This window comes from Zonotrichia albicollis, chromosome 16 (genome assembly GCF_047830755.1).
Source record: "Zonotrichia albicollis isolate bZonAlb1 chromosome 16, bZonAlb1.hap1, whole genome shotgun sequence".
Taxonomy (NCBI): domain Eukaryota; kingdom Metazoa; phylum Chordata; class Aves; order Passeriformes; family Passerellidae; genus Zonotrichia; species Zonotrichia albicollis.
In genome coordinates, this window is record NC_133834.1 from 7,428,475 (window position 1) to 7,449,047 (window position 20,573).

Below are 20,573 nucleotides of genomic sequence, written 5' to 3' on the forward strand. Positions count from 1 at the left end.
ACAGCGCCACCGCGCGGGCACCGGGGGCTGCGAACCTGCGGGGGTGTCGCCCCCTCCCGGGCACTGCGGGCCGTGACACCCTGCGGCGCGCGGGGTCCCGGTGCGACGGTCCCTCGGGAATGTGCCCGGGAATGTGCCCCGGAATGACCCTCGGGGCCATGCCTCGGGGCGCGGGGTGCCGCTGGCGGCTGTCGTACGGGCTGTCCCTCAGGACGCGGGACCCCAGGCTGGCTGTGCCCAGTCTATGTCAGGGCCATTCCGTGGCGTTCGCAGCCGCCTTCCCCCCGAGCGCCGCCTGGGTGAGGCGGGACAGCGGCGGTGCCCACGGGTACGGCAATGCCCAGGGCACCGGAGCCACAGTCAAGCAGGATTTCAGCGCGGACATCGTGGTGTCCGCCGCGCCCGTGAGGGGCGTGGGGCGCGGAGGCGGAGCCGGGACGGGCGGCTCCGTTCCGCGGGGCGGTTCCGCGGCGGGGCCGGCGGCAGCGGGGCCGCCCCGGCGAGTTCTTAGCGGCCGTGCGGGCGGTGTGCTGTGTCGCACTCTCGGATTCCCGACATCCCGTCCCGTCCCATCCTACCCTATTCTATTCTATCCCATCCTGTCCTGTCCCGTCCGCCCGGCTCACGCCATGGGCTCCACTCCTCCCGTGTTCATCGGCGCCGAGGAGGTGGAGAAGCACCTGCACCGCGCCAGCCTCCTGCTGCCGGCGCTGGAGGCCGCCCTGGCCAACTTCTCCGAGGGCGCGGCGGGCGGCGTGGTGCAGCCGGTGCGCACCGTGCTGCCCGTGCCCCGCCACGGCGGGTGAGGGCTCGGCGGGGCTGCCCGAGGGACGGCGGCAACGGGGGGCGGACGGGCGGCGGGACAGGGGCCGGCCGGGCGGGTTTGGGGCATCAGAAAAGGCGCTCGGTACCGAGTTACCGGCCGGTAGCGGTGTGACGGTCGCTGTCCGTGAGCTCCCGTGACAGCGGTGCGCGAGTAACGCAGGAAATTCTCCCCCGAGGTACCTCGGAGTTATGCCCGCGTACAGCGCTGCGGACGATGCGCTGACAACCAAGTTGGTGACTTTCTATGAGCACCTGAAGGATTCCTCCGTGCCTTCCCACCAGGCGACTGTGCTCCTGTTCGACCCCAGCAATGGCACTTTGAAAGCTGTAAGTCTCGTGTGTCCTGCGTTCTCCTCTGCTTATGCTGTTCGTTCTCACTTCTGCTTTTTGGAAGTTGGAGGTGGTGTAAATTGGCCTGGATTTACCAACAGGATTTGGCTTAAAGCTGTCTGTATTTCGCTTCTGTTAAACTGTACTCTCTGTGCTGTTTACTGAAGTCTGTGATTTAAATCTGATAGCTCAGAGTGTAACCAGAAGAGAGAAATTATTAGGAGTTTATCTTGCATTTTAAAGAAAAAATACCCCCCCACCTTACTGGGTAAAGAACGGATCTTGAACCATCTTAACTCTCAAGTTGAAAGAGATTTACAATTTGCATTGCAGGGACTAGTCTTCAGAGTCTGATTACTTTATTTAAAGAATTTACGATTTTTTTTCTAAGAATGGTGATGATTTGCATTGCAATTTAGTAATAATGATTTATTAATCATTAATAAATGATTCATTAATCATTTATTAATCAGGGACAAAATCGGTCAAGAAAACTATCTTGGATTCTTCTACCAAACCCCTTGAGTTTTTTGCCCCATAATTAATATGTATGCAGTAGCTAATGGTCATTGAGGCAGGAGTGTCCCATGTGTGATGCACATTTGAGGAATTCCATGGTTCCCTGTCGCCCCTCTGTACAGACCAGGACAGAATGGGGAATCACTGCCGGCTTGCTCTGCTCTGCTCCCTGCTCTTCCTGGAGCACAGGGTATTGGAGTCACATCCATGTGTTCCCTGTGCTGTATGCCAGGGAAGGGCAGTGCCTCAGGAGCTGGGTGAGTTAGAGGTGGCTCTTCTCTGATCATTTTCACTCCTTTTGTGCTGATGGAATGATGTGGAAGAACTGGGATAAACAGAGGAGCTGCCCAGTTTAAATGTGACTTTGTATGGTTTGTGGTTGCTATGATAATAATTGCTGACTTCTACATGCGTATATCTTTTATATCTGTAACATCACATCATTCCCAAGTTGGATGAGTTTGGTATTTATTGATTTTTCGGTGTTCACTTCAGTCTGTTTGAATTTTTTAAAGGTCATGGATGGCAGTGTCATCACAGCAAAACGAACAGCTGCAGTTTCTGCCATTGCTACCAAGGTGTGTCTTCTGTTCTCTAAGTGGGGATTGGAGTTATAAAATAGCTAGAACAAATTATGCAAATGTCTTTTCATCCAATACAGCTTGAAATTAGATTTATCATAACATATGCACTTTCAGGGAAAACTTAAATTCACTGTTTTGAGTCAGTCATGTCTGGCTTTTACACTTTGTGTGTGATTGGAGAAGGAACCTGAGCTATATTTTTGTGGCTTCTGTGTACCCTCTTCTAGGAATTCACTGAGCTGTCTTTCACTGTTATTTCTTTCTTTTGTTTGTGTTTTAACATGCCCCTTTATGGCTTTGAGTGATGTAGCTGTGATGAGATATTGAATTTTATTTAGATAGATGCCTTCTGCTGTCAGGACAGGACAGGTGGGTGGCACTGGACCTGTAAAAAGAGGGGAAAAGCACATTTCCATTTCTTTTAAGATAGATGATGCCCAGTATAGATGGATAACTTGTCCAGAGGTGTTTGTCTGTCTGTCAGTGTCTCTGTTGTCACTGGAAGGTGTCCAGATGCCTGTCCCTGACCATGGCCATAAATTTCAGTGTCTAAAGACAGGTGAGGTGTATCTGACTGTGCATTGCTTTAAATCACTGCAATTTCAGCTGGAAATTTTTGTGTTGGGTTTCTTTTTTAAATGCTATTTTTGGTTGGGCTGCTAACATCAGGAAGAGAGCAAATGGCCATGCATTGCACAGCAGGGTTTGAGCTTTCACCTCAAAGGCTGAGGCAATAAGAGGGCCAGAGCTGAAAAATAGTGTTGTTTGTCACTCCTCAGCTTTGCATCAGAATGAAGGCTGATCTCACTGTTTTGTGAGGGGCAGTTCATGCCAGGGTGACTCTATCCATGGCAGTGGAGCTACACTGGCATAAAACTGAGTGAAGGACCTGTCCCCAGGAGCTTCTCCTGAACCAAAGGACAGAATGATTTACAATGAACTCTTTGGACAGGAGGTTACAGGACCTCATTCATTTTGGCCATTCTGTATTTGGTCAGTTCTATGGTTTTTATGCAGTCCATGCTGTCTTCAAAGGAGCTTGGCTGCTGAAGGTACTTCAAGATCAGATCCTTCATTGTCATGTGTTCTTTTGGAAATTGTCAGGAGTGTTTGAGTTTAGCTCATATTTGTCATCTTGTTTTTATGGCATTTGCTTTTCACAGACCCCTCTTACGCAAAGGACCTTTGAAATCAGGGCTTCACAGCCTTTAAAAGGCACATTAAAACAAATTCTTACTACTGGGAAATGGCATCAATGAGATTTTTCTCCATTTGTTAGCAGCAGAATAAACCTTGAGAGCCTGGACAATTCTAAAGCTTTTTAGGCACGAGTGAGTGGCCACAGCAAATGCATAAACAAGACACAAGGATAGTTAGGGCTGGGCTCCAGCAGCTCTGTCTTCCTCTTTGCCAAGTACTGGTGAATCACAGACAAGAACTAAAACAGAGAGCCAAAAACAATTGTGGAACTGAATTTTATTATTGGTTCCTCAGAACCATCCCTACTTTTACCATGTCTCTGTATTATGGCTCTTGCAGTGCCAGGATATGCTTGTGGTGGGATTTATGGCTCCAGTAAATGCAAAGAGGTGGATTGGTGTGGGGCTGCCAGGGCCAGTTTACCTGTGCAGCTGCCACTCTCAGTCCTGATGGTTTTTGGGGTTCTGACCCTGCTTTCAGCCAGTGCAGAACACCAGCAATGGCGTTTTACACTTAATCAGCCACATGGGTGTGTTAATATTGGAGTGTGCAGAGGCCCCAGAACTTGCTGTTCATGCTGTTGCATCTTAAATCTGAATTTCAAGTCAGACAATTCAATGCTGGAATTAAGCCAAGATGTGCTTTGGTGCTACTGATGCTTGCTTGTGCATTAAAAGAAAGGCACAATATATATAGTGATTGTTGAATACTTGTTTATATACTTTTCTGCTGTTTAAAAGGACTAACAATACTTTTGTAGTATTTTGAAATATATTTGTAATGCCTGTTAATATATTATTCTTACATATTCTCTTTTGATTTTTTTTGTATTTGTGATCCTGTTCAGTTGTTGATGCCACCTTTTGCAGAAGTGCTGTGCATTTTGGGAGCTGGTGTTCAAGCATACAGCCATTATGATATCTTCACAGAACTGTTCACATTTAAAGAGGTAACAGACACTTCTCAAGAAGATACATTTATTTTTCTCTAGCAGAATTCATTGTAAAGAAAGTACAGCCAGTGAAGTTGTATCAGCTCAGGCTGGGATGGAGCTCCTGTTCCCAGGGGAGCCCTCACAGTGCTGTGCACTGATACTCCAGGGCTCTGATAACACCCCAGTGTTTTGGCTGCTTCTGAGCAGTGCTCATGCAGCATCAAGGCTGTCTCTGCAACATTTGTTTCTGTTTTAATAAACTGCCTTTATCTTGACCCACTAATATTTCCATCTTATTTTCTCTTCCCTCTCCCTGTGCTGCTGGGGAGGGGAGTGATGGAACAGTTTTGTGGGCACCTGGTATCCAGCCATGGTCAATCCACCATAAAAGTTAAGATTACCACATTTTGGTTCTGTTTCTATGGAACCTGAGAAGAGTCAGAGCAGCAAGAATTTCTTGCTCAAGTGTTGGTATTTAAAAAGAAAAAATGTTGGAATCAAAGTTGTTTCAGATAGCTTTTTGTCTGAGAAGATCCTACTGTATTTGCCATACTTGGATAAGTTTTTTATGACTTTCCTTTAAATGTATTTTTCAGAAATATTTGCATTTTATAAGAATAATCTCCTCTTCAAGGAGATGTTATTCTAGCATCACAGACATTCAAATGTAGCTGAACACTCACTTGTATGATAACATTAAAGGGGGGAAAAAAACTCCAGCCTTTAGGAGATGTTTAACTATCTACTGAGAACTGAAATGAAATGTTCTGTCTCAGCAAGGAGAAGTTCTCCATGTTGACCTGTGCGTGTTTTGTTGTTCCCCCCGAGGTGCGGATCTGGAATCGCACCAAGGACAGGGCAGTGCAGTTCGCCAGCGCTGCCCGCGGCCCCGTGCGGGTCTGCGCCTCCGCCCAGGAGGCGGTGACAGGGGCCGATGTCATCGTGACAGTCACCATGGCAACGGCTCCCATCCTCTTCGGGGACTGGGTGAAGCCAGGTGCCCACATCAATGGTAGGTTCTTGTGTGCAGCAGGTGTTTATTAGCACTTTGTTTAGCATCGCCATCTGTTGAGAAGCAGTTCTCCATGCTCTGTGGAGTTCTTTACATTTTGACTTTTCCACCTTACTGAGGACCCCTTTTCCCAGCCCTGTCCTCCTGGAGTCAGAATGCCTGCATAATCCATTTTTGCTAGAGCATGGGATTTGCTCTATTCCCATGTACTCTTTTCTCTTAGTGGTGCATCATTGTGGCATTTTCGGGGTTCCCCAGATGGAGGAGGAAATGATGAATCTGACTCCATGTTCTTAGAAGGCTAATATATTATTTTATGATCTATGTTATATAAAAGAATGCTATGCTAAAGAATACTAAACTATACTAAAGAGTAGAGAAAGGATACTTGCAGAAGGCTAAAAGATACTAATGAAAAAGTTGTGACTCTCTCCTCAGAGTCTGACACAGCTGGACAGTGATTGGCCATTAAGTTAAAACAATTCACATGAAACCAGTGAAAAAATCACCTGTTGGTCAACAGTGTCCAAACCACATTCCAAAGCAGCAAAACACAGGAGAAACAAATGAGATAATATTGTTTTCCTTTTTCTCTGAGGCTTCTCAGCTTCCCAGGAGAAGAATCCTGGGCAAGGGGATTTTTCCAGAAAATATGACAGTGGCGCATCATCTTTGTTCTCATGTTGTCATTATTTTCACCTTCCTCTCTATTTAGGTAACCTATACAAATGTTCTTATTTCTAAGTAGTTACTGCTCATTGTTACATTGCCCTTGTGGTATCATCTTTTCTTCCACCAATTTTGTAATCTCCTCTATTTGTTTCTTTTGGAGCTGATCACACCAATTTACTTTTTTACTTGAGTTATGAAGATGCAGTAACTGAGTTAAGAACATCATAATTTAACCTCTAATTATAGTGAGGTTTGGAGTGGTGCTTTTTTTGTTGCCTGCCTTGTAATGATGTTGCCACACTATTGTTTGGAGTTTCTGGATGTGCCTCTGTTTATTTTCATTAATTGTGGGTCTTTTTCAGATGACCTTGTGCACTTTCCAGACAGCCTGGTAATAAGACAAAAGCAAGTTCTCAAAGGGAGCAATTTAAAGAAAGGTCCCACATTCCAGCAGCTTCCTACCAATTTTTTCAAACTCGATTTAGTCCTTTGTCATTGAAAGTTGCTGTCTGTGTTGTGTCATTGCATGGAAGTCAGAAATAGAACAAAATCAATTAAGGTCCACAGTCACTGGGGCAACACAGACACAAAGAGCTCTCTCCTTTCCTTGCCTTTTTTTACCCTTCATTGAAGCATTTGTACTGTTTGGAGAGGCATTTGAGCAACAAATGCAAATGTGGCAAATGCAAATTTATTGTTCTTTAACAGCTGGGTGTGTAAAAAATATCTGAATACAGTATAATTGGGTAGTCCTTTTAGCTTTTGTTTGGTTTCTTGTTTGCTTGTTTTTTAATCCCAAAACAAGTTGATGATGATCTTGGTGCTGTGTAAAAAAAATTAAGCTCCATGATTTGTTTTCAGTTTCTCTGGGTAAGTGATAATCTAATTAAGGTGTGAAAAATTCCTTTGGTAATGATCTGATGAAAACAATGGTATAAAAGGTAACAGACAAAGGGAGAGGATTTTCTTTTGCCTCAGCTACTCAGACTCTTCTGACAAAGCTGTTTTACTGACATATCAAATCTTGAATGGGGTTTTTTTTGTTGTCCTATCAATCAGTATTTGTCCAAGGCTAACACTGGAATTTTTGTACATTAAATTTCCATAATAATGTTGATTGTTACTTCACACGTGTCTTTTGAACAAAATGCGGTTGGAATTTGTTTTAAACATTGCTCCCAAGTTCATCAGTTTTGTTGCTTTAGCTGTTGGAGCAAGCAGACCAGACTGGAGAGAACTGGATGATGAGCTGATGAAGAATTCTGTTCTGTTTGTGGATTCCAGAGATGCTGCTCTTACAGAATCAGGAGATGTTATTTTATCAGGGGTAAGGCTTTCTGAAACAGAGTTTTATTTTTGTGGCAATTGGCTTGCATTTGAAATGAGTTGGTATTGATGATGACCTGCACTGAAACCTTTAGGGCATCAAAATGTAATTGTTGATGCTTTCCAGGCAGGGGTTGAAGGATAAACTGGTTTAAAACTGCAATTGCTCTGTCTGTGACCAAACCATGCAACCTCTGTATCTGCCATTATATGACACCATATTACAGTAGCATGTTTTCAGCACTGGCTTTTGATGGTAACAATGTATTGTTGTTGAAAGACTTACATTTCCTGGAGTGTTTGGTCATCATAAATATTCTTCAAATCTGTTTATTAAAACCTGTAACTTTCTTCCCCTGAGGCTTCAGTGTGATTGACACTGAATGGACCAGCTCAAAGAATGGACCACACAAGCCAAGCAGACAATGATCTGCACAGATTTGCCAGCAGGGATTCTTTGAGCTTCAGTGGAGTTTTCTTTTTCTCTTTTAATGTGTCTGCCGAATAAATATGATTTACACTTTTGAGGTTTAACATAAGAGCTCCAGATATGGTAATGTGTGTGGAATCCCATGTGTTTTGTTGGACAAGTAACAAGCTATCCTCTGTAAAAAAACTTACTGAGGAAAGTCTGCCAGCTGTTTTTCTTTGAAAACCATTCTGCTCCTCTGATTTCTGTCCAGTTTCTATATAATTTGTCTGAATGTTGATCTGCTTCACCATGGAAAGTAATCAGTTTTGGGATACAGCACTGGAGGAGTTCTTTCTTTTGAAGTCATTCAGAAGAAAAGGTTTTTTTTTCCTCTTAATGTATGTGTGGGTATTATGTTTTTGTATAAATATGTATTTTTTTTCACAGGCGGAGATTTTTGCTGAGCTGGGGGAGGTTTTGAAGGGTACAAAACCAGCCCTGCCTGAGAAAACAACAGTGTTTAAATCATTGGGTAAGAACAGCCCCTCCTGTGCCCAAGTCTGACAGAAAACAATGCCTTGTTCTTCGTTAGGTCCCCCATGCGTGGGAAAGCTGCTGATCATCTCCAGAACCACTGTGGCACTGCACTGTCCACAAGAAAGTAGACTCTGATTTGCATTTTCCCTTTTTATTTCCCTTCTTGTTTATCTAGCAGGATTGATGTAATGAAAAGTGATAGGAAAGCAGGCAAACAATACCAGTCCATTTTCCATTTCACAGTTGTTGAAGACATGAGTGCAGCATTTATTAACAGAGCACAGCCCGACTGCCCCGCTGTTCCACCGTGGGGTCTGTCTGACCTGGGACAATGTCACACTGTCCTGTGGGGCTGGCCTTGGGGAAAGGGTGCCACTGGGCATGAATTGCCATGCTCTGAGCTACATGACATCTCCAAAAGGGCCCAGTTGTGATATGAACACTGAAAATTAGATTCCTGCTGTTACATTAACTTCTTACAGCACACCCAACACTGCATGATGGCTGTGGACTTTGAATGTCACACTGTAAGTGTTTGGGATGGGAAGTAATTCCTGTTCCTCTCCAGTTAGATCATCTCCTGAGTCTTCCTGTTCCCTTCTGAAGCAAAATTATTTGTACAGCTGAATAGCTGTTTGAAGGTAACTTCAATTCTTTTTCAGGGATGGCAGTTGAAGACACAGTAGCTGCAAAATTTGTTTATGATGCCTGGTCAGCTGGTAACTAAAGAGAGAAGACTACAATTCCAGTGAGGCCAAGAAAATCATTTGCACTTAGTTTTCCTGAATCCTGTGCTAACAAGAAAGGCACCAATCCTATCTACATGCGGCCCTTCTAGAACACTCAAGAAGGAAAAGTAAAATTTCAGCAATAGACTAATTTCTGAAGTCTTCTAATTTCAAGTATTGGATACTTGCAGTATTGTCAATAAATGTCTCTCTTTTGTAACAGCAAGTATTAGATGCTTGCAGTGATACTAACAAGGCTATCTTTCCATATTTTGGTATAATTCTGGAATCAATGCCTTTCCTCTCTAATTATTTATGTAGCAGAAGCCTGTGTGTAGATTTCGTGGTTTTTAGAGGTATTATTCATTCTGGTGTAAAATAGAACAGTTTGTAGAATGGGCTCTGGCATCATATTTACCTGTGAGGGTACTTTAGATGCAGCTGTGGGTTTCAGTGCTCCAGTGACAGTGACTTTGTCTTCAGGCTCCAAGGCACACAGCCCTCCTCTGGCCCCTGGACACACCTTCCCTTCCAGCTCACTGGAAGTCACCATTTTTTTCAGCCCTTGCAATCCACCTTCTTTTGCCATCTGTGGTTTTTCACTAAGGGCACAGTTCTGAGTGGGGGTTTATGTAATCAAATAATACCTCCCTCCAGCTGGGTTTCTCCTTAGTACCTCCCTTAGTACCTGCCTCACTGGATATTGCCATTTTCACATTGCAAGGAGTCACACAGAATGTGAGGACTAATATGTGTTCTGATTTAACTTTTATCTCAATTCTGTAGGGAGATTTTGCTGTTAATCTGTGGTGCCTCTGAGTTGTTTTGCTAAGCTTCTTGAAGGCTGGAACCACACAAACTGATTTCAAGTATGCAGGCAAATCTTTTCAGTTAGGCTGTACCATGCTTCAATTGCTAATTGTTCTATTATCACAGATATTAGCTGGGGCAGGAATTTTCATGATCCTTTCCTGGCAGAGGAGCCCAGTCACATAAGGAAAAGTTCCAGTTTTGTTCTGTTATGCAACTGCCTTGCAAAAGAGTGAGCATCTGCTGAAAAACAGCTATTGCCCTGGAAACAAATTCCTGTCTCAGGCTCACAAGTTGTGCCTTGTGAAATTTTATTTCCATTTTCACATTATTTCATGCAGGCTATTAAGTGTTTCTTCCTGCTGTGGAAGAGTAGGATGGCATTTTATAACATACCAGTAGAATGGAGCAGAGCAACAGGAAGGAGGGTCAGGAGCAGCTGGCATTAAAGCCCTGGAGGATGCATAGGTAGGTGTAGAAGAGGTTAATGAGTACAGTGCAGGTGTGATGTAAATAATACTCCCAGTTGTAAGCCTGGTGTAAGCTAGTTGGAAAAAGTACAGTGGCAGAGGTAGCATAGAAAGGTACCAGACCACTGATTGGCCTGAAGGATGTTTGGTGTGGATCCAAACTGAATTCCACTGATCCTGTTTATTCCATCAGAAAAAAAAACAACAGAAATTTCTCTGTGAGCTTCTGTGTTTTAACTGCAGCAAAATTACCATTCTGTTTTTACATGTCTTGTTTCTTCTCTGTCATTTCTGAAGTGTTCAGAAGCTTTTGTTGACTTAGTTTCTTGGTTCATTCATTCACTAACCTGAGGTAAACATGAAAGCAGATGATGCTCCATTATTCAATGACTCCACAGAAACTTGCAATTAATAATTATAACAGTATTATGCCTGTTCTGGACCAGTGTTATACCAGGTTTGAAATTTGAAGTGAGATGTAGTGTTTGGGAAGAAGGTAAGTCCAGTTTATTTTCACATGTACTCCCCTACAGACTATGGACTTTAAAAAATAAATGGAGCCAGTCCAAAGACCTGGTTCTGAAAACCCACATTGTTCTCAGCTTCATTGGCAGTGAGAGATTTTGAGAGCCTGGCTTCAGTGTTGTACCTCTGATGTCATGACGTTCAGCTACAATGGGAATTGCTTGGATGCCACCTTTAGATTTTCTGAGGGGAAATATTCGCATCAATTTCTATGTTTCCTTCTCTTACAAACTAATGGATCATGAAATTGTGTAACTTGCATTTATATTAAAATTAAATAGATACTGCTGTTTGTCTTTGACATTCATTTTGTTGTCCATTTCTTTTGTAGTTTGTGGTTGATTTATTTGTTGACAAGAAAGAAAGTATTGAAGTTGTTGCAGTGACTGCTCTCTCAATAAATGTGATCACTGAATGCAAATGGAAGAAATAGGGAGTTCTCTGTTCCTCTGTGATACTCAGATTTTCAGTTGTCCTATGCTGCACATTTTCTGAATGTCTGTTCAGTGCGGAGTATTAAATCCTTAAGAAGGAGAACCTTGTACTTGGGCTGTGCTTGTGTGAGATTGCCTGGTTTTATGGTTTGGGTTTGGGTTCTGCTCTAGGATTGCACATGTGGCACATAAAATCTCTCCAGCTGAACTGAAAGGAGTCACAGCTGGGCTTCCAGTGCTCCCAAACTCTAAAGGAAGCAAAGGGGTTGGTAAAATCTGAAAACAGCAAAGCACATGAGTGGAAAAACCAATCATGGAAGGTTGCACAGAACAGGACTTTGATGTGATTGCTTAGTATAAGAACATATCAACCTGCTGTGTGCAGGAATCCAAGCAGGGAAGAAAGCAGTATAAAGTCCATCCAATAAAAGATGTAATATACAAATCACAGTCACAAAATGAAGTGGAAAGAAGAAACATGAAAAAAACAGATCATTAACCAGGATTAGCATCCACAAATGCAGCAGAGCCCTAAGGAAAAAATCATAGCTGGCTAATGGAAAGATATAAAAAGAGCTTTAAAGATAAATGTTCTGCTAATGAATGTGCATGCAAAATCTGTGATCTTAGCCAGAGCATGGCTGCTAAAAGCACTTTATTAGATTCACAAAGCTCAACAGGAGTGCTTAATTTATATCTGATAGTGCTGGCTTCCCAGGGGAACTGGGGACCCCTGCTGTGAATGCCTCCAGATAGAGTGGGAAGAGCAGGAGCTTCCACAGCAGCACAGCTCATTTTCTTTTTTTATTTTTATGAGCTGTGTGCGATACACAGCTCTCAAGCTAAGGCTGACAACAACCCACGGAAAATGGTGTGGGATACGAATCCTCATTTCTGGGACTTTGCATGGAAAATGCAGCCTATAGGAACCAAGCTGGGGATATACCAAAATAGATCCAAGATTTTGGAAGTTAAACCTCAGTTTCTTGCAGTTAAAAGTATTGCAGCCTCGATGACATTTAGGACATGATGGGTGCTGGCAATTGGATCCAGTCTAATGAGACAAGAAAGGAATATTCAACTCACGCTGAACATCTCTCGGGAAGCTACTTCGTGTATTTTTAAATTATTGTCAATACAGAAGTAAAAACTTTACTGACAAATATATGAAACTTACAGTGAATTAGTCTTATTTACATTAATTCAGAGGTGATTAGAGTCAATAAACCAGAGCTAAAATCAAGATTCAGATTCCTTTCCTAACATACACCAGTACTAGGAAGAGAGGTTTTACTGGTCCTTCAGAAGCAAATGGAGAAAACTCAAAGCTCTCAGGCTCTGAGAATGCTCTTTGCATTGTGGTTTTGGAGAAGAAAGGAAGGGCTTTATTAAGGAATGCAGCAGGCCTGGCCTTCACTGGTATTTGAAATTATCTGGACCGAAAGAAATCCAATCCACATAAACAGATCAGGGAGAAAAAGCTTTTTGGTTTTTAACTTCACATTCTTACTTTTTGGCAGAATATACTTAATATTGCTGTTCACCAGAACTACTCATCCAGAGAGAAAAAATGTTATCCCTGCTGTGCTTCCCAAAGCAATTGGTAACCTCTCTGCCTTTTGCTTTAGCAGACTTCTGAAAATAGTTGAACACTGGAAAAAGGGAAAGGTAATGAATCAGTAGGTAACAACAACAGATATGATAATTTATAAGCAAGTATCTACAGTTTTTCCAGGGTTCTCGAGTGCCTGTTTTCTTTTATTCACAGCATTCAGGACTTTCTTTCTTGGCCCAAGCTCCATCTGAATACTCTGTAGATCTTCATCAGAACATAGCATCAGGGCATCTAAATCAATTTTTTCCCTCATGAAGACTGGAAGAAACTCATCCAACATCTGTGATGCCAGAAATACCTCAAGGGGTGTATTCTCTGTTTCCTCATCATCCCAAACCACTTCTTCCTCATTCCAAGGGACATCAGCACTGTTTTCAGCATCACCTTCCCTGCCATTCTCAGTATTTTCATACTGAAAGAGCTCACTGGCTATTGTATCTCTTATACCTTCTTTCTCAGAAAACGCAGTTTCAGGATTTACCTCTGCAGCCAAATTCCTTCCAAACACAATCTTGCCAAGACCTGGCCGCTGAAAAATGGAGAGCTGACTATCATTATCAGCAAGGTTTTTCTCTCCAAGGTCATTCAGTAATTCATCCTCCTCTTTCTCATCAAACAAATGCATCACACTTTTCCTACCCATATCATCCTCTTGGTCATTCCTTTGTGTTTCCTGCCTTCTTGTGCTGTCAGTTGTCTTTTTTGTCTTGAGTTTCAAGGTATCTTTCAGGTTTTTGGTTAAAGTACTTGTGGCAGTTGAAGTAAATAGCCCAGGCAGCTTTACCCTGGAGTGCGTTCCTTTGGAAGAATTCACCGTGCCAACCTTTTCTTTAATATAATTCCTGTTCATTTCCTGCTGGTGTTTCTCCTGGCGCTTCTCACACTCCTTGATTTGTCTCTCCACGTTCCTCTGGGCCTGTGCCTTTTGTTTGGAGACCTTCTTTGGGTTCAGCAGGTTCTGCTCGGTGGCAGCCTTGTCCAGGATCTGCACACACTCCCTGCGGTCCCTGCTGGCCGCTGCCTCCAGCGGGGTGCGCAGGTCGTTGTCCAGAGCAAAGATGTTGGCCCCGAAGTTCACCAGAAAGGAGACGCAGGGGATGTGGCCATTGCAGGCAGCGTGGTGCAGGGGCGTGTTCCCCCAGATGTCACACTTGTCAGGGTCGCCCCTGCCAGGGAAAACAGCGCACAGTGAGCTGGGTACCCACACTGAGCTCTGACACCAAACGTGTCACTGTGCTCCGCTCTGAGGAGAACAGCCCGGGGACAATGGCTCAGCTTGGCCCCAGCTGCTAGAACAGGGCTGCACCCACTGGCACAAGCCCTGAGTGTGGATCTGTGTGTGTGCCATGAGCTCTAATTTCTGCCCTGAGTGTGGCTGTGTGTGTCATGAGCTCTAATTCTGCCTTGAGTGTGTCTCTGTGTGTGCCATGAGCTCTCATTCCTGTCCTGAGTGTGGTTCTGTGTGTGGTATGAGCTCTCATTCCTTCCCTGAGTGTTTCTGTGTGTGTGCCATGAGCTCTAATTCTGCCCTGAATGTGCCATGAGCTCTCATTCCTGCCCTGAGTGTGACTCTGCGTGTGTCATGAGCTCTCATTCCTGCCCTGAGAGTTCCACGAGCTCCCAGGGGTCTGTGACTGCATCTCCCCATAAGGGAGCCAGGGCATTCCCTTTGTCATCCCAGGGTCTGGCAACCAAAAGTGGGCTCAGGCTTCAACTTATTCTCACTGGAATTACTGGCAAAATTGTTTCAAGAACATTTCCATGGATTGATTTTTTTCCTTTTGCATGTCAAATGGAGGGCAATATTAGAAGGTTTCCTCACTGGCCACAGTGATATACATTTAATGAGCTCCTACAGTAACTTTTTATGTAGGTAATAGGTAAGAGTAAAGCCCCGATTACCCATTTGTCTCCACTGGTATTAGTTTAAGCCCAGATAGATGCCATTGTTTGTCAACTCCTTTGTTCTCTGTAAGCTGCTTTTACTCATGGTGGTTTGAAAGGCAGAAGTTCATTTGAAAATAAAATGCCACATTTTTCAATTGAATTTAAAGCCAGTGAAAAGGATTGCTTGATGTTTAACTCTTGCACCGACTTCACACTGAACTACTGCTTGCAGACCTTGAATATTTAGATACACATTTGGCAAGGTGACCTTTGTGTCCTCTTGTGACCAAACAATGGGGTGGCCACAGAAGCCCAAAATCTTTGTTGACTTCAGAGCCAGGGACCAAATTTGCAAGGAGAATTTCTACTCTTGGGAGTTCAAGAATTTCTGCTCTTGGGAGATGAAGCATTTCAATGACTCGGAGCTGTACTATGAAACACATGGTACATCCTGTCCCAAAATGTCCTCCAGGCATCACCTCTGCCTTTGGGGCTCTGCAGCAAAGCACTGCCAGGTTTGCTGGGGGTCAGATCTGGGCACAGCCTTCAGCCTGAGCTGCCCCAGGCAGGGCTGAGCTCAGGGGTCCAGCAGAGCCAGCTTTGTCCAGGCTTGGCCACGAGGAGGTGGCAGCTGAGGATCAGAGTTTCTCCACTCAGCCATGTGGCAGCCATGTGTTCATATTTCTGCTTTTTGGCTGTGCCCTGGGGAGCTGCCTGGCTGTGGCTGGGCGTGCTGGGCTCCTCAGTTCCCACATTTGTGATCTGCCTGGGCACCCTGAGCTGGGGAGGGCCGGGTCCTCCATCCCCTTCAGAGCTGGTTGTGGTCTCTGCTGCCCCTGGAACCTGCCAGCCTTTGAGCCTCAAACAATTGACAAACTCCAGGGGCTGCTCCCAGCTCAGGGGGACTTTGCACAAGGTTTGACATCTACTCTGGCTTCTCATGCTCCCTGCTTGCCCAAGGAAAAGGCTCACACAAAGCAAAGCAGATTCTGCTATTTGGTCTTGCCTTTATTCATGTACCTGCAAGGCAAGCAGAGAAAATGTTTCCTGATGCCTGGGAAGATAAATTATTTCAAGATGAAAAGGGTTTATTGCTAAATTTCCAAGGGCTAAAGCTTGAGAGTCCTAAAATCTGTAACCACTCTAAAGAAAATTGCCCTGGACCTCAGAGCCTCTTTCAGGAAACCTCTTCAAGGAAAGGATGAATTTGTTAAAAATAATTAAAATACTTTCTCACAAGAAAACATTAACTGACTGAAGAACAGCTCAAACATCTTCTAAAACTCAGCTTCTCCTCAAAAACACATTGAGAATGCAGCCATACCTCTGACAGACACATCTTCCTGATTGTGTCAAGAAATCTTAGATTAAGATAGAGGTAAACACATATGTTTGAAGATTTTGAGGCGATACTGTTTCAAAGCTGTCCTCTACCAAGAAAAAGACTTAGAAATACACAAAATAACAAATATACAGAAATTTTGATCTTTGTGTTATCTGCTGTGATTTCTTTCCGTTTATGTGGGAGGAGATATATTTTTCACTCAAACTTTGAAAAAAAAAAAAAATTCTTCTATTTGTTCCTTATCTAGTTGTTCTGGCTTGCAGGTGTTCAGGGACGAACATTATTGACAGGTATTTCCTGGGAGCTGCCTTAATTGCACAAGTTGAAAACATGTCAATCTATTTTTGCCTCTCCTGAGGACACAGCAACAATCATGCAGTCCAAAGGTCTTTTTCATTGTGATACCACAGCCACACCTGAGCCCAATGAGCTATAAAGCAAAATCTATGAAAAAAAAATAATTTTCAACTCAATTTTTAATAAAAGAAAACTCAGATGCATCCAAATAGTTATTCAGCTGTTCCCTACAATCTGTTCACTGTTATGGAAAAGAACATTTTATTAACTCTATCTCTACACAAGAGCAGATTTTCTTTAATTAGATGTTATTACAGAACCACAGCTTAAAAGGTAGGCTCTGAGCAATAGAGTACTGATGGTGGAGAGCTAATTACCACTTCAATAATACATTCTAACCATGTAAGACATTTAAATGATTCAGACATTTTATTACTAGAAAATAAACCTGTAGAAAACCTTCCTTTCATTTTTTCTTTTTTTTCTTTAATAGTTTACAAGGGTCCTATCACAGCTTCAGAATCAGTATTCTCCATTTTAACCTGATGGTGGTTGTTAAAAAAGAACAGAAATAACCATTTTAGATGTTACTGCCTCGAGGCTGTCTGTTGTGACTCACCTCTGGACAGCATTAAATCTTCACAAGTGCCTACTAACTGCACTTTGGAAGCAAATGGGAGATATCTTTTTGCTGAAATTGTTTCAGATTAGGGATTTCTCTATGAAACCTGTCTCAAGATATCCTCAAAGGCTGTTGGCAGCCTTTTGCAGTGAGGAAGGAAAGGTGCCAGGGCCCTGCAGGACCCACTGTGCTCCTGTGGATGCTGATTTGCTTTCACTGACACCTGAAGGGCTCCTCACCCCCTGTCTGAGAAACAACAGAGATCTCCCTGCAGGCTCTGGACCTAAACCACAGCCAGTAAAGAAACAGTTCTTGGCAATGCCTTAAAGGAATTCCTGTGACTTTCGGCCTTTTGGGCCAGAGGTCACCGGGGCCTTAGAAACACGAGGCAGGAATTGCAGTTTTGAGGCTGGCTGAACTTACCCCCTCCTGCAAATGACTTCCAGAGCTTCCAGGTACCCGTGGTAGGCTGCCAGGAGGGTGGGAGTCATCCCATCTTCATCTGAAGTGTTGAGATCTTTCTTGGTGGCCTCTTTCAGCAGGTCCACGTTGCCGTCGGCCGCCGCTTTGTGGTACCTGCTCGACATTTTCAGCAGCTCCCAAAGCAGCTCTGAGTGATCTCCAGGCTGCACAGTCACTCTTCCATCACATGAGAGCTCATTAATGATTACAAGCTGAGACATCCCTGTGAGGAGGGGAATGGGGAGGCAAAGTTCATCCTTGCAGGCTCTTTGTCTGGAGCTGTGGGTGGGGAATGCTTTCATTTCCTGGAAGGTGACTCTGCCGTGTTCAGTTTGTTGCATAATTGACTCCTTAGAGAGGGGATCCAGGCATCTTCTCAGTGTTTTTGCCTGACTGTTCTGTGGGAATTGCAAAAGGACTTCCAAAATAACCTTCTAAAGGCCATGACTGTCAGTGTGACCAGGTCTCACCCCAAGGAATAAAGTATCCCTGAGTTTGATGGGAGGAAAGCAGGAGCAGTTACCTCTCCTGGTGAAGCCATTTGTACCCATCTTTTACTGGGATGCTGTAGCTGAAAACAAGTCCCTCTCCTGCCAAAGCAGGCACTTCCATGGAACCATTTTGTGTACCCAGAATGGAAATGATGCACAGGGTGATGTCTGGATAAAACCCCCAACAGGTCTGCAAGTCACAGCTGGCAAAACCACAGCTGTGTGAGTTGCATTTCATCAGGAGATCTTCCGGAAATTGGCAAATATAAAACTCTTCTGACAGGTATTGTAATCTCTGTTTAGACACAGAATTGTGCAGGATTTCCTCAGGATACCACAAGGAATTCCAGAAAAGGAAACATGATGGGTCTGCACCCACTGCCCCAGCTGGGCACTGTGGTCCTTGCCTGGGAATAGATGGTCCATTCCCCACCATGAATAAAGATTTCTTGATTTAGAAGTCACTTCCCCTGAGTTCAGTGGCATTAAGGGCTACCTCTACAACCAGAAACTTATTGAATTAGACTAATTCTAACTTAAAGTTCAAAAGAATTACTAAGAGCAAGCCATATAAAAAGCCAGTTTTCAGACAGCAGCTGAGAAGTTGGTAAGAGGCTACTGCAGCTTCCTGCAGTGCTGTGAGCTCAGGGTTCTCCTGGCCACATTCACAAGTGCTGCCACACAAACATCACTTTTTGCCAAGCTGTTTTCTGTGACTCACTGAATTAACCTGGATCTCAGAGACTCTACCCTCAGCAATTAGCAGTGGGGTTTTGTTGCTTGTTGTGCCCCCATTACAGAATCACAAACCAACTCCTTGCTCAGAGTTGGTGCAATCCCCAAATGGAATTCTGCCACCTCATTTGCATCCTGTAATTCTGCCCCTGTGACACACCAGAGACCTCTCAAAATGGGCTTTCTCTCTTCATTATTTTCTCAGACAGGCATTGAAGAGCTCTTCAGGAATGAACTTGCACCAACCTTTTTCTTCTCATGAGGACAAGGAGAGCCAGTGGCAGGTTTGGACCTTTGAATAAAGAGCTCCAGGTCAGGGTAAAGCCAAGGCCTGTCTGTCCCTCATGGTTTGGACCTTTGAATAAAGAGCTCCAGGCCAGGGTAAAGCAAAGCCCTGGCTGTCCCTCGTGTCACCCAGACTGTCCCTGGTGTCCCTGATGCTGTCCTGCCCTCCCAGGGCAGTCAGGATGGGCTGTGCCTCACCCAGGCCAGTGCCCATCCCCACTTTAGAAGACAGTTTTACTCTCAGGTTCCCTGCACTGCATTAATACTTCTCTAATAAATAAATGCAGCCATTTATTCTGTTTCTATTTAACCAGGCTCAGCACAGAGCTAAATTTACAGCTACAAGAAAACCTAGCTGTTGCAGAACAAAGATAGGTAATACATGTGTATATATATATATATATAAAAGATCAGCTGTTTATTAATGCCTTTGAATTTTATTTCTTTTACTTGGCCTTTCTTCAGGAGTAAAATGATCACCATTCACATACTGCATATACCACCAGTGCCTGGTAGGAGAGAGGAAACATGATACACTCATGAAAAGTGATTTGGTGGCAGAAGGGTCCTTTTAATTTTCAAGATCCTTAGTTTTTAGTACAGAAGTACCTTTATATACTTTTCTCTTAATTAATGCAGCACACGAAGTTTGATCTCAGAGTAATTTTTTGCCATAAACATCTGAAAATATTGATTTTAAACTTACCCGGTACAATGCTAAGTGGGAAACCATTGCTGCAAGTTTTAATTAGAGGTAAAGCAAAACCCATCTCAGTTGGGGAGAAGCTGCAGGACTTTGCCAGCTTTATTATTATTTCTGACATAAAAGTGGGCATCACAAAAAAAGAAAGAAAAAAGAAAAGACCAAACAAAATCTTCATCTGTTTCTAAACTCCTGGTACTTGTTCATTGTTGTCCCATCCAAAAACCTCAACTTGAAATGGAATAAATGATTCAACATCAAATGAGGTAAATTTCTCAGCCTGAATGGAGATTATTCTTTTGAGACTAAAGCTCATAATTGTGAACTTTTAAAACTCCCTGGATAGTTAGAATGAAGCTTTTCTTTCTGTGTGTGAAAAGAACTTCAGAACCATTCCACTTCCAATTGAAATGTCTTACCAGGCCCATGAGAAACTCTGTTGTGATGCTACATGGTGTTGTAAACTAATGAATTACTTAACCAGCAGCTTTGATTTGGTTTTGGATTTCCCTGTATATATGGTTATACTCTATTTATTTGAGAACTGTCTCAAATAAAATATTGCCAGTTAAACTATTTAGATTGAAAGGCTGCAGCACCACCAGTTAGGTTGCTGAAGATAACTTGGAGCATAAACCTGCACAGTGATGTTGTTGTGCCATGTTTTGCTTGAGGTGTTTCCCAGCACAACATTTCCTCATTGCAACTTTTAAAAGCACCAAATGTGGTATGGTAAAGGCCATGCAACGGGAGGCAAGCAAGGCTCTGCTGGCCTAATGAGATCTCTGGAGCTAATGGGCTCAGAGAAGAATG

The 20,573-nt window shown here is 43.6% G+C and overlaps 2 protein-coding genes across 2 annotated transcripts; one reads left to right on the forward strand and one right to left on the reverse strand.

Moving 5' to 3' along the window:
• The first annotated feature begins 104 nt into the window (after window positions 1–104).
• CRYM (crystallin mu) lies at window positions 105–11,191 on the forward strand. The gene is made up of 8 exons (XM_074553320.1): window positions 105–802; window positions 1,002–1,152; window positions 2,190–2,252; window positions 4,306–4,407; window positions 5,221–5,404; window positions 7,282–7,403; window positions 8,262–8,346; window positions 9,014–11,191. Exons 1-8 carry the CDS (start codon window positions 120–122, stop codon window positions 9,076–9,078), a joined length of 1,455 nt encoding a protein of 484 aa, XP_074409421.1. The 5' UTR covers window positions 105–119; the 3' UTR covers window positions 9,079–11,191.
• On the reverse strand, window positions 9,690–18,093 carry ANKS4B (ankyrin repeat and sterile alpha motif domain containing 4B). Its single transcript, XM_005487341.4, has 2 exons — window positions 17,508–18,093; window positions 9,690–14,099 (listed from the first exon to the last, which is right to left on the reverse strand). The coding sequence occupies exons 1-2, from the start codon at window positions 17,885–17,887 to the stop codon at window positions 13,025–13,027; spliced, it is 1,455 nt and encodes a 484-aa protein (XP_005487398.2). The 5' UTR covers window positions 17,888–18,093; the 3' UTR covers window positions 9,690–13,024.
• Window positions 18,094–20,573: the final 2,480 nt, after the last annotated feature.